This window comes from Xenopus laevis, chromosome 6L (assembly GCF_017654675.1).
Source record: "Xenopus laevis strain J_2021 chromosome 6L, Xenopus_laevis_v10.1, whole genome shotgun sequence".
NCBI lineage: Eukaryota > Metazoa > Chordata > Amphibia > Anura > Pipidae > Xenopus > Xenopus laevis.
Genome location: NC_054381.1, coordinates 32,861,584 through 32,875,264, shown reverse-complemented (window position 1 = coordinate 32,875,264; position 13,681 = coordinate 32,861,584). Strand labels below are relative to the sequence as shown.

Below are 13,681 nucleotides of genomic sequence, written 5' to 3'. Positions count from 1 at the left end.
GAACACTTTAGATTTGCTTTTTTCCTGCTGCTCAACATAAAGAGTAAAACTCACTGCTCCTGTACAGCTAGAACTTGGTTTTGTAGTTGCCTCTATTCCTTCCCTAGGGAACAATGACAGCTGAGTTACAATAAACACTTACTAATGGGCTCACATGAAATGAAAATCTTTCCTTTTTGTTTGTTACTATTGTTCATAATGCAGCCCGCAACGTGTACATCTGATTATTTAAGACTCTGTAATAAATCATTAGGTGGAGAATGGAGAGAACACTGATAACAGCATTGTGCAAAGGCTCCACTGAGCAGCACTCCCAGATTAAGTTCATCGATTTCTGTAGGTCATGGAGTGATGTGAGGGAGTCCGTAACTAGTGAAATTAGGAGTGATTTAGCTATTGGGTTTACAGCCATATGGGCTATTGGCTAGGCTAGCACATGCCCTACTTACCCACAGCTGTATAATCAGTAATAAGGTAATGGCACACTAATCTTTATTCCTGTATATCACCCCAAGTCCCCTCTAATGACAGGTGCATATCACTGTAAAACACAATTCCTGCAGCTAGACACATTAAAGTCCTGCAGCGGGTCAGGTACGTTCTGCGGGAGGGGTCCGGGGTCTTTTTAATTGTGATTTTTACTCCTTTTTTATGATAACGTCTACTTCCGATGATGTCACTTCCAGTTTACAATGACAGCACTTCCTGATTCTTGATGGTCAGCGGGTCTGGGTTGCGGATAAGGTACTTACAGGTCGGGTAGCGGGTCCAAGCGGGTAACCTGCGGATTGCAGGTTGCGTGTACGGGTTACAAAAAATGGACCCATGCAGGACTCTACCCCACATAATAGCAAAGAGTACCTCCCAACTGTCCCGTTTTTAGAGGGACAGTCCCTCTTTTGACAGCTCAACCCGCAGTCCCTCATTTGTACTGGAAAGTCCTGTTTTTCTGTGCACTAAACAGCCAGAAAAAGAAACAAAGTTTCTAACTTAATTTGCTTTTGGCACAGCTGCTTATAAGATACGTTTGTAACAATTTCTAGATAAGCAAATAAGTAATTGTAACAATGTAAGATAACAGGACCCTTGGGAAAAGTTAGACACACAAGTTAATTAAGGCCAATTCACCTTCATTAGCAAAACTGTAATAACTGGAAAAAAATCTGCCAAATTTTGTAAAATGAACATGGTAATTAGGGGGTATGGCCACAAAAATGGGCATGGGCACAAATATTTTTGCCACACTACGCGCAATAACTTTTTTGTCCCTCTTTTTATTTCCAAAATGTTGGGAGGTACGGCAAAGCCCATTTCTTATCTCTTTCTGTAAATTTGCTGTCAGTCCGGTTCCTCCTCCTTTCCGCGTTTATACTGTTTATTCTGCATTCTGTTCCAGAAATCTGAAGCTCCCTTTACACAAACCCATATAAGATGCCGACAGATTAAGTTGCCATCTTATTGGGCAGTGTATGGGGCCTTCCGATTGGATTTCCCTGATTAAATCCGGCGGAAAGGTTTAAAAATCCCATCGGATTGAGGACTGCATTGGTTGGTTGATTTGGTCCCCGATTTGACCGCCTGTATTCTTCTCATTGTGATCCAATCATTGGGCCCTAGGGAGAGGTTCATTCTCGCCTAATGAGCAAATCTCCCTATGTATGGCCAGTTTAAAGGATCATCATCAACATCATTTTCTTTTTCTTTTAAAAAATTAGTTTCTACATAAAGGAAAAAAAAACACCAAGACACATTGAACTTTAAATTCGCAATGTCTTTAAGAAATAACTTACCGATATTCTGCTTGCGCTCCTCTTAAGAAAAGGCGACAGGGCGACGATCCATCGTGCGGCGCCCAATTTCTCCTCCCTGCCTTGCATAGGAGATAGCCAGGGAGGAGAAATTGAGCGCCGCGCGATGGATTGTCGCCCTGTCGCCTTTTCTGAAGAGGAGCGCAAGCGTAATCTACTACTACAGAGGAGCTGAGAATCTGAAATATTTAACTCTGTCTCATCTATTCGGAAACAATAATCCTTGCTTAGTGTTCTGGTGGGAAATGTCATAAAAATTAAATGGGCACAAGTTAAAGGAGTTGGTTTGTAACTATAGACCCATGAAGAGTAAGGTTTCAGTCTCAAAGTAGCAAATTAGGCATTGAGGTTGGCAATAAAAACAATAACAGATTTTAGGGTTTTCATCTGAATGTCTCTTTGTTCCTGCTTGCCAAAGGAGATTTGAGGTAAGAATCAAGGGTTTGGGCTTTTCCATAGACACTGCTTATATGAAACCAACATGAGGCCACTCTGGAGTATAACAGATTGAGAAGTCTGTGACTTCCAAGAGCCTGAAACAATGTGCAGAATATGATCTCCCCTTGGTCTTGAATTGCTGCAAAAAGGGCTGTGGAGCGCAGTTATTTACAGTTAAACCCTCAAGGACACTCAAAGCCAAAAAGGTGTATGGTGAGTGAAGCATTTCAAGGGCAGAGACACATGCTCAGATTCAGGGAGATTAGTCAGCCAGCGACAAACCTCCTCTTCTTCGGGGCAACTAATCTCCCAGAACTGCCTCCCACGGCTAGAATGTGAATCGCCGGCAGATGGCAATCGGTGCGCTTCATTTTCCGAAGTTGCCTCACAAGGAAACTTCAGGCAGCTTTGGAAAATGAAGTGCTCCGAGTCCCATCTCACCAGCGATTTCGATTCTGGCCGGCGGGAGGCAGTTACTCACCCTGAAGAAGAGTTGATTTATCGCCAGGCAACTAAATCTCCCAGAATCTGAGCGTGTCTCTGCCCTAACAATGGTTTCTGGCTATTACGAACAGTTACCCAAACAGTAGTACTAGAAGGTCTGGTCTAGACATAATGTTCAGCCTGTAGCCTTTCCTGTCTGGACTAGTGTAACCAGGAATACAGGATGCAACGGAGCCTGACAAAGCTGACTGGGCTCCCTAGGCAACCAGGACAGTCACCTCACCCCCCTCCTACGTGCACATGTGAATGAGCTACAATGAAGAGGTACATGTCCAGCACCCCCTTATCTTTGCACACAAGGCACATGCCTCTTCTTCCAACCCCTAGTTCCGGCCCTGGGATGCACAAAAGCCTTAGGAACCAGAACTGAGGAACAAATGGTGCTACATGTGACTTCAGAAGGAGTCTGAATGGAGCAGTAGTTGGACTGGAACAGATACAGAAAATAGTGAAAAACCAAGGGTGTAAGGCTATGTTGCAAGCTGCAACTCAGCCCATTGCTTTATGTCACTCAGAGTTCTACATAAATTGTCAAACCTTGTTAAAGTCCACCATCACATTTTAGGTTGAACATATTGATTGATGGGGTGCAGGACCTTTCCCCTTTCTGCTCAGCTGTATATAAAGTTGTACAAGGTGGAGTGATATATTCAGCAACAATTCCTTCTGCAGTATTGCTTCTACTAATTCTTTATAACATGTTTTTGTGCCATCAGTAATACAATCAAATTTGTTAGTTTGCCTTTATTTTCACTTAAAAACAGACTGTTTTCCCTGTGCAGGCAAATGGTATCCCTGAGGAGCGGAAGCTGACAGAAGCAATGGATTTATAGGAAGAAGGAACCATATTATGGGGGGGGGGCAGTCCTGCAGGAACACAGCAGTGCACACGGCTCAGCGGCTTCTCCTTCCCATCGCAGGATTTTATATGCGCTTTCTGGATCTGTTACACTATGAACTCTTTTGTATAAAGATTTTTTTTGCAGGGAAAAGTTCACATACAATCAATAAATGGCAAATGGTGTGTCATTCCTCTTGGCTCAGGTGGTTCATGTGGAGCTAGAGTTGCCACCTTTTTTAGAAAAATTTACTGGCTGGTGGGGGGCGGGGACACAATGGGGCGGGGCGTGACATTGAAATGGGCGGGGCAGCAACACAGACACTGAAAGAAGCACAAGTAAAGTTAAGTTCCAGGGGATTGGGGGCAGGCCGAGGGCTCTTTTTATTCGTATTACAAATTTACCGGCAGCTACATTGCCAGTAAATTTGTAATACCGGCCCCGGCAGGTATTTTACCGGCTAGGCCGGTAAAATACCGGCCGGGTGGCGACCCTATGTGGAGCGGTTCTGATGAGCCACCAGAACTCCACCTTGTCCTAACAGCATTTATTGTGAGAAATGGGCAAACCTATCAATACATTTGAAAATTTATCTTTTTATTCAGCAGCTGTCCAGTTTGTAATTTGAGCATCTAGATGGTTGATAGGGTCCATATTACTCTAGGCCTGGATAGGAAGATAAGGAGACTATGAGTGGCCTGAATAGATAAAATAAGGAATAGAAAGGATCAATAAAAGTGTAGCCTCACAAAGCAATTTTTGTTTTTTTTGGCTGCTGGGGTCAGTTAGCCTCATTTGAATGCCGGAAAGGGTCAGAAGAAGAGAGCAAATCATTTGTAGACTATACCAAATAGTAAAATGTGCCTAGTGTAACCTTTAATAGCCTGTCCACGGCTTATCTTAAAGGAAAACTATACCCCAAAATGAATATTTAAGCAAATGATAGTGGCATAATAAAGAATCTTACCAAACTGGTCGACATATTTAAGTAAATCTTGCCCTTTTACATCTCTTGCCTTGTGCCACCATTCTGTGCTGCCTCAGAGATCACCTGACCAGAAATACTACAACTCTAACTGTAACAGGAAGAAGTGTTGAAGCAAAAGACAGAACTCTGTCTGTTTATTGGCTCATGTGACCTAACATGAATGGTATGTTTGTGTGCACCGTGAATCATACGATCCCAGGGGGCGGCCCTTAATTTTTTAAAATGGCAGTTTTCTATTTATGATTACCCAATGGCACATACTACTAAAAAAGTATATTATTATGATAATGGTTCATTTACATGAAGCAGGGTTTTACACATGAGCTGTTTTATGCAATATCTTTTTATACAAACCTACATTGTTTGGGGGGGGGGTAAAGTTTCCTTTAACTTACCTTTTCACCAGGGAACCGTGAAACTGGAAGTGATTGTGGACTGGTGTCACCTGATCATTCGTGTATGGGGGGGAAAACTAGCCAAAACCACAGGGGAGGGTGGAAGGAATCACTGCCGCACCAGTTTGGTACCCGCAGACTCCCAGCACAGTCATGGAATCTGGGGAATTTCTGCACCTTGTGGGTATTCAATGGGTGAGAGAGAGATGGAGGGGGAGACATAGAAAGGGTAAGAGAGGAGGAGAGACAAAGAATGTGTGCACAGTACAAGTCAGGTGCTAAAAACATTCAATAAAAGACGATTTTAAAACCGTTTATTACACATGTAAAATACAAGATTCCACAAGATATCGCTTGCTCCGTAACTGTATCATTCTCACACAAACACTTTAAATAGCATGTCCCGTCTGGAGTGAGAGATTGATTGGAGGGCTTCATACAATAACCTTTACTGCTGGATCACATTTCACACGTCATCTTAAAAGAAAAGTCCCCAAAACCAAGTGGGCATTAAGTGCAACAATAAATCAATAACATCCAATTATAAATAACTCGCTTGTGTTCCGTGTAATAAAGAGAAGAGGAGAACGAGAGGGAATCCTGTGCAGCAGCTTAGTATAAATGGGCAGATCCCAGTGAATTCTGCTGCTAAATGGATATCTGCTCATATACAAGAGACTGATTTTAAACCAGCAGTTAAAGGACAAGAACACTGTTTAAATAATGTATGTCCTGAGGCCTCCCTCACATACTGCTCCACCGCTGATCCACAATACTGCTCCATGTGCTGTACGGGTATGGGATCCATTATCCCGAAAGCTCTGAATTATGAAATGGCTGACTCCCATAGACTCTATTTTATCTAAATAATTCAAATTTTTAAAAATGATTTCCTTTTTCTCTGTAATAATTAAACAGTCGCATGTACTTGATCCCAACTAAGATATAATTAATCCTTATTGGAAGCAAAACCAGCCTATTGGGTTTATTTAATGTTGAAAGGATTTTCTAATAGGCTTAAGGTGTGAAGATCCAAATTACAGAAAGATCCGTAATGTCCTGAGCATTCTGGATAACAGGTCCCATACTTGTAGCAGATAATAAAATGCACAGATGCTCCTGAGTGACAGAGAGCTGGGGAAAGACATCAAGCAACAGAGACGAAAGCACCAAGCTGCTGTGCACTTCACTAATATTGCACTACTTGTCCTTTAAATCTGTAATTTGGGTTTACTTGTTCTTTAAATCTGTAATTTGGGTTTACTTGTCCTTTAAATCTGTAATTTGAGTCTACTCGTCCTTTAAATCTGTAATTTGGGTTTACTCGTCCTTTAAATCTGTAATTTGGGGCTACTCGTCCTTTAAATCTGTAATTTGGGGCTACTGGTCCTTTAAATCTGTAATTTGGGGTTACTCGTCCTTTAAATCTGTAAAACAATAAATCAAATGATATATAAAACAATCTATATATATCTATATCTATATATCAAGTCTGTGCTAGTTCAAGCTTATTATTACTATTACTATTATTTCTGTTTGCCCACTTACCTGCAGCTCACCAGACCCAATAACTACTATTGAGACAATTCTCAATATTGTCTATGGCAGGTTTTTAATGGTCGTTTTGTAAAACGTGTTGGACAAATATTACCGTGCTTCATTGCACTTACTGCAGACTAGGGTGCAAAGCAAAAGCAAGCACTTCCCCTTTAAATAACATGAGCTGGAGGACCTGCTGCATGAGGGCCTCTCATTCTCTTTTAAAGGGGTTGTTCACCTTCAAATTGATATTCTGAGACAATTTGCATTTGGTTTCATTTGTGGTTTTTGGCTTTTAATTCAGCAGCTCTCCAGTTTGCAATTTCCTAATTCTGGATCCTAGGGTCCAAATCCCCCTAGCAACCATGCACTCATATGAATAAGAGACTGGAATATGAATAGGAGAGGCCTGAATAGAAGGATCAGTAATAAAATGTAGCAGTAACAATAAATGTGAAACCTTACAGAGAATTTGTTTTTAGATGGGGTCAGTGACCCCCATTTGAAAGCTGAGAAGAATCCGAGGCAAATAACTCAAAAACTATAAAAATTAAAGAATGAAGACCAATTATAAAGTTGCTTAGAATTGGCCATTCTATAAGACACTAAGGGGCACTCAAGGGACGAATTGAAAAAAAACTTAAAAATTCGAATTCAAAAACACCAACCCGAAAATAAGTAGAGGGTTTTTTTGGGTCGAATAGGTCCGTTTTTGATCCAATAGGTCCGTATTCGACTGAATTAAAATCGAATGAATCAAGGGAATATCGCATTCAATCGAATTTGATTCAAAGTTTTTCCCAAAGATTTTTCAAAGCCCACCAATTGACTCCAAATAGGTTCTAGGTGGTCCCCCATAGGACAAAATACCAATTCAGTGGGTTTTAGTTGGCGAATGGTTGAAGTCGAATTTTTAAAGAGACAGTACATGATAAATTTGGATATTCAAACTTTTGAATTTTTGGCACATTCGAATCGAATTTGGACTATTCCCTAGTTGAAGAGCACAAAAACAGCTCGAAATTTTAAATTTTTTCAATTTGAAAATTCATCTCGACCTTCGATAAATCTGCCCCTAAAATGAACCACCAATGTAGCTGCCGGTAAATTTGTAATACGCCTAACAAAAGCCCTTGGCCCGCCCCCAATCCGCCCAAAATGTACCTTTTTGCTGCCTTCTGGCCAATCACTTGTTCTGTCTCTGCCCCTTTACAAGACAACCCGCCCCTTTTACATCACAGGCCGCCCCTTTGTTCCCGCCCCCACCACCAGCAGGTGGATATTGTATTAAAAGGTGGCAACCCTAGCTCCGACTGTATGTATGGCCACCTCATCCTGATGTTGGATTTAATGCACAGGGCGGTTGTCCTGATTCCCAGATAGATGAGCCTCATGCAGGTGAATTCATGTCACACATTCTATATTTCTATTTCTGATCTGCAAGTGAAGTGAAAAAGCAAGGCAGGCACAATAAAAGCCAGCGGGATGTAAAGGGATGATCAGAAACAGGACATCTTATAGCACAGAGAAGCAAATGTAGGATCACTGGGGGTAGGGTGCTGAGTTGATTAATTCTAGGTGCTGCTCACTTCCTATTCCGACCTTCCTTAAAAATGCACCAGCCCAGGGTACTTTCCATGTAAGTGTATTGCCACCTTTTTGCTCCATGTCAGATACCTCCCCTGTGTCATTCTTAGGCAAGCGCATTGTCTTTGCCAACTACTGTCCTCTGCATGTAGCCAATAGGTGCAGAGGTGCCTGGAACAAAATGGTGGTGCACTTGTTCACAAGATCTCTAGCCTGAGCTGGTGCCCAGTGTAGGAGGCCGGCAACTGGAATCACTGAGGGGCCAGCCAGTGATTCTACCTAGTAGAACTAAATCCTAAAAAATTTATGTGGCCATATTTTATATACTGAATTTATTGAACCAGCCTAAAGTTTCAGCTTGTCAATAGCAGCAATGATCCAGGACTTCAAACTTGTCACAGGGGGTCACCATCTTGGAAAGTGTCTGTGACACTCACATGCTCAGTGGGCTCTGAGCAGCTGTTGAGAAGCTAAGCTTAGGGGTCGTCACTAATTATCAAGTAGAAAATGAGGTTGTCCTATAATATAAGCTGATGCTACAGGGCTGATTATTAAATTCTGATGCTACTTGCACTGGTTTCTGTGCTGCCATGTAGTAATTATCTGTATTAATTACTAATCAGCCTTATATTGTGACATTTATATTCTATATGTACTGTATATTTTGAGTCAGTTCCTAAGCTCAGTAAGTGACAGCAGCACAGAGCATGTGCAGTGAATCAGCAGAAAAGAAGATGGGGAGCTACTGGGGCATCTTTGGAGACACAGATCTTTACTGCTAAAGGGCTGTGGTTGCCTTGGGCTGGTACAGAAGCAAAAAACATAATGTACAACATTTCTAGCTACTTTTTTAGTTAGGCTTTAGTTCTCCTATAAAAACACTCCCAACAGAGTGATCTTCCATATAATAACTGCCTGATGCTGGCCACCGAGACGAGAAACAAGATGCCACCTGATTGGATTCACTACCCGCCAGTCAGTGAAACAATTTAGAAGAGGTAAAATTACAGAAAGCTGCCAAATTGTGACACAAATAAAACCAGTTGCTGGTGTCATATATATAGATATATATATAAATACATCATTTTACACTCTAACCACACATCACAATAAAGTATTTATAAACAATTTCCAACCCGACTTTTGATTGGTACAAAGAGTTAAATAAACGGAGACCATCACACATCCACATACAAACATACCTGAAACATAGAATAGAGACACGCATCCCTTGCACACACGAAATGCCCTGGTAAATAAAAAAAAAAAATCATTCCGAATATTACATTCCCTATTATCTACAACGGCAGAAAATAAAATCTGTACACCCTGCAAACAAACCACTCTCAAAGCGCTTGCATCCACCAGTAAAGGCCAAACTGGTCCAGCCCCCCCCCCCCAGTAGAAATAAAGGGGAGTCGGCTCATTGAACCTCTTCACAGCTTGAGTGGTCAGTGAAGCTTTGCTATTGTTTTAACCAAAGGGAAGTCCCAACTGTCAGTTTCTCACAAACAAAAAAATGATGTAAACGGAAGTGCTCTTGTATGAAAATGTCCTGTTCCACGCACACAAGTGCAAAACCAGATTGGACTTCTACATTGATTCAGCACTTACAGTGTTCTGCAGAGTATTCCCATCTATGGATTCCTCTCCTACAGCCTCGTACAAATGAAATCCTAGGTGTTCTGCAGCGCCGATAACATTAAAAGGAGACAAAAGAATCCAGCGATGCACAGCAGCCTCTTGGTAAGGGCCGAGCTTTCCTTGGGCACCACAATCTGCGCAAGGTCGTTGGTTATGTGGGAGATTTCATGTGCCACGCACACAAATATAAAAGTGCTAATGATTATGTTCAGCATCGGACTTCCAGGAACGAGCACCAGAATTCCCTTTGTGTCAGCTGCCAGCCATATGTGATACTGGCATATAAATAGCTATGGAAGGAAAAGAAAGTAAACGTTACTTTTCCAGTGAAATACACTCATTTGCACTAAGCTGTTAAAAGGATCCTGTCTTTTTTTTTCAAAACACATCCATTAATAGTGCTGCTCCAGCAAACATTTTTTTATATTTAATTTTGAAATCTGACATGGGGCTAGACGTTTTCCAAAGTCTCTCAGTGGAAACTTCAAGAGATGTCGGCAAAACGAAGTGCTGCGAGTGCCATACTGCTGGAGATTTTTCATTCTAGCCGACGGGAAAGTAGGGGAAGGCAGTTTGGTGAGATTGTTGCCCCAAAGAAGAGGAGATTTGTTGCCGGGCGACTGATTTCCCTGAATCTGCCCTTGAGCCCTTACCCTAACACAAGATAACAGCTGCCTGACACATTCATTTACATTGAGTAGGAGCAGGGCCGGGCCAAGGTATTTTGGCACCCTAGGCAAGGGCTTCAATCAGTGCACCCCCCCCACCCGGTCATGCATTACCGTTTCCCACCTTACCATTCATATTGCCCCCAGTACCTGTGCCCGCACCTATCATATTGCCCCCATTTGTACTTGTTCCAACAGCAGTCAATCCCTCTGATTGCTCCCAAGGACCCAATCTGTAACCTATGCCAGAGGCAGCTACAAAATCCTTCATATTAGCCCTAATTTGTACCTGTGCCAGCAGGAGCCAAAAATCCATCATACTGCCCTAAACGTCTGTGTACCTGTGCCAGCAGCCATCATATTGACCCTTATACCTGAGCCAACAGCAAAACCAACCCCTTATTTTGCCCCAATCTGTACCTGTGCCAGCAGCAGCCAAACAACAAATGTGTAACAGAAGCTGCCTGACAAAGGTGGAGCAGGACAGCAACAGCTTATTTTACTGATTCAGGTAGCATCTTCTGACACTTCCCTACACTATTCTCCCAATTGCTCCATGAGACAGAAGTATGCACGTAAGTGTCAGGAGATGCTCCCTGCTTCCATAAATTAAGCTTTCGTCATTCTGCCTGGCCCTCACCCAGTCCAAACTAGCATCTGAAATGTGCTAATCATTTTCGGCATTCATTTTTCTACCAATTCATGGTAATGCGGATAAGGATTTTACTGATTTGGAAAGTCGCTCACACAAGAGCATCGCATTAAAATGTTTCTTTTTCAGGGGATTTCTTATCTGGAAGGAAAGAAGGGGCTCTGTTAAATTTCCCAGTTGATTAAAGCACTTTTCTGACACTGAACTGAAATGTTACTATTGAAACTGCTGGAAAACCTTCAGAATTCCCCTGTGTTGCAACCTGCATAAATCTGCCTCTGAAACTCCATGTTAACAGAAAACACAGAAGACTTACTTACTTCTAAAGAAATTTTGCCAAACCAGGCAAAAAAAGAGCTATATACAGAACGTGCATATCCTGGAATGTTCCTTACAAGCACAAAAGCTAAAATCTGTAAAACAAAACCCAAAAATGAATAAATACAAGCGAGTGTGTTGCAGTTGAAAATTGTAAACATATCATTAGGAATTCAATGTAATTCCAATCCTGAGAATACAGTATTTATTAATTACATTTATTGGATAATATACATTAACTGACAGATTTATCAAAATGTGACAGAGCTGGCGGCAGAAAAACTCAACCACGTTCTATTCTTTCCTATGGGGTTTTAAAAGTGTATTTATCAAAGGAGTTCACCATTTGATAAATACGATTCTAAAAACCCTATAGGAAAGAATAGAAAGTGGGTGAGTTTTTCTGACAAGCTCTAATCTCACATTTTGATAAATCTGCCCCTAAACGTCAGAAAAGAGTCAGAAAGCCTATTTACACGGAGAAGATCAGTGATGAAAAAAGTGTTTTCTGAGTAGCCTTGTATCCCTGCAGCAACTGGCAAAAGTAGGACATTAGCAAAAAAAAAAAAAAAAAAAAATGAATTAAAACTAAGGGTGTTATTTACTGAACTCTGAATGCCAAAAACCAGATAAAAAAAAGTGTTTTTTTACTATAAAATTCGAATTTTTCTGGATTTATTATACCCAGAGGATGAAAAAGTCTGAATCTGAAAATCCGGCATCTCAGACCCGCCGAGGTTTTATATCTGTGTTGGGTTTCGTACAATATGCCAAAGATTTAATGGTTTCCGGCCAAAAATCTGAAAAAAAATCTGAGTTTTCCGGTGGAAAAATCTGAAAAAGCCATATGATTAATTTTTCCCCACATATTTTTAGGGTTTTTTCCCGCAAACAAAATTGTATTGATGAATAAGGAGAAAAAACCCGTAGGATTTGGTCTAAGTTGTTTTCAGAAAATTTGAATTTGATAAATGGGCCATTAAAAGTCAATTACAAAAGAGCTCATGGATCACTTTCTACATATTTATTTTAGGGATGCACCAAATCCACTATTTTGGATTCAGCCGAACACAAATACTGAAGCGAATCCGTATTTGCATATGAAAATTAGGGGTGGGAAGGGGAAAACATTCTCTACTTCATTGTTTTGTGACAAAAAGATCACGAAATTTCCCTCCCCGCCACTAATTTGCATATGCAAATAAGGATTCGGTTCGGCTGGGCAGAAGGATTCTGCCGAATCCGAATCCTGCTGAAAAAGGCCGAATCCCAAACCGAATCCTGGATTCGGTGCATCCCTAATTTATTTTTATAAGACTTTGTCTTTCCCTATAATATGTGATGTACATTATTTCCCTTTGCCCTTTTTTTATGTTACTCTTCATGTCTCTGAAGCAAATCATTTGCTACTATTTTGGACACAGGTTCGATAAATGCATGGCACCATGCTAGTGTGGTATAAGCATGGTCTTTACAGTACAATACCTGCACAACAGAAACAGAAGGATGCATCTCATTGCACTCCGATTTGTTCTTGCAGCTGCTGGCCCAGATTGAATAGGTCTTCAAAACAAACAACAAAAAAACGTGTGAGATAGTAGCAACGTCTGCATTGTAGAACCCCGACAAGTGTTGGCAAAATGAACAATATTATGAATTACATATATAATGCGTTTCTTTCACAGTGACACTGTATTTTGTTTTATCTTGCCCATAGCGCTAAATAGACATTCTGTGAAAAACACAAGGTCAGTGTGTATTGCAACCATTGATTGCACAGTTACCATGAATGAGGCTTGATACTTACAAAAAACGATACTACAGAGAAGAAGAGCAGCACACTGGAAACTTTGGTGGAAAAAAGAGCTTCGCCTTTCCCTTCAAAGAGCATCTGATGCTTCTGTAGCAATAGGTAGATAAAGGCAAACAGCATCCCATGGAAAACAGCCTACAATACAAGAACAACAGGATCTCTTACACATACAAGCAACGCAAGCTTTACTAAATTAAAAAGCTTCTAAAGAGTTTGTTCACCTTTCACTTTTTTTAGTTCAATTATTTTTAGATTGTTTAACAGAAATAAAGCCTTTTTTCAATTACATTACATTTTTTATTTTTTTTGTTTTTCCAAAATCTAAGTTTAAAGTTGAATGTCCCTGTCTCTGGTGTTTGAGTCTGGCAGCTCAGTAATTCAGGTTATCATTTTGCAACATTTAGTTGATACATTTCTGAGCAGCATCTTTGGAGTATTAGCAACTATTGTATCAATTCTAAAAGCTGCCTTTAAAGGGGATGTAGTGT

At 40.9% G+C, this 13,681-nt stretch overlaps 2 protein-coding genes across 9 annotated transcripts in view; one reads left to right on the top strand and one right to left on the bottom strand.

Annotated features, from left to right (window-relative positions):
* The window catches only part of sgce.L (sarcoglycan epsilon L homeolog), a 43,748-nt gene extending 39,597 nt beyond the window's left edge, over positions 1-4,151 (top strand). Inside the window, exons 10-11 of one of the 4 annotated variants that reach the window (XM_041565900.1) lie at positions 2,227-2,236; positions 3,533-4,151. In XM_041565900.1, the coding sequence (XP_041421834.1) occupies positions 2,227-2,236; positions 3,533-3,563 (41 nt within the window). In that variant the 3' untranslated portion in view covers positions 3,564-4,151. The remainder of the gene's footprint in view (positions 1-2,226; positions 2,237-3,532) is intronic. The other 3 variants (XM_041565898.1, XM_041565901.1, XM_041565899.1) reach the window with 3 other exon arrangements.
* A 1,118-nt stretch (positions 4,152-5,269) lies between these two features.
* Positions 5,270-13,681, bottom strand: part of casd1.L (CAS1 domain containing 1 L homeolog) — a 36,169-nt gene continuing 27,757 nt past the window's right edge. Inside the window, exons 16-21 of one of the 5 annotated variants that reach the window (XR_001936084.2) lie at positions 13,188-13,328; positions 12,866-12,943; positions 11,383-11,475; positions 9,713-10,032; positions 9,301-9,347; positions 5,270-6,399 (exon numbers count right to left, since the gene is read on the bottom strand). Coding sequence is in view for 1 of the 5 variants with exons in the window: in XM_018267317.2 (XP_018122806.1) it covers positions 9,775-10,032; positions 11,383-11,475; positions 12,866-12,943; positions 13,188-13,328 (570 nt within the window). In the remaining 4 variants the exon portion in view is untranslated. Of the gene's footprint in view, positions 6,400-9,202; positions 10,033-11,382; positions 11,476-12,865; positions 12,944-13,187; positions 13,329-13,681 lie in introns of those variants that run through there. The other 4 variants (XR_001936081.2, XR_001936086.2, XR_001936083.2 and 1 more) reach the window with 4 other exon arrangements.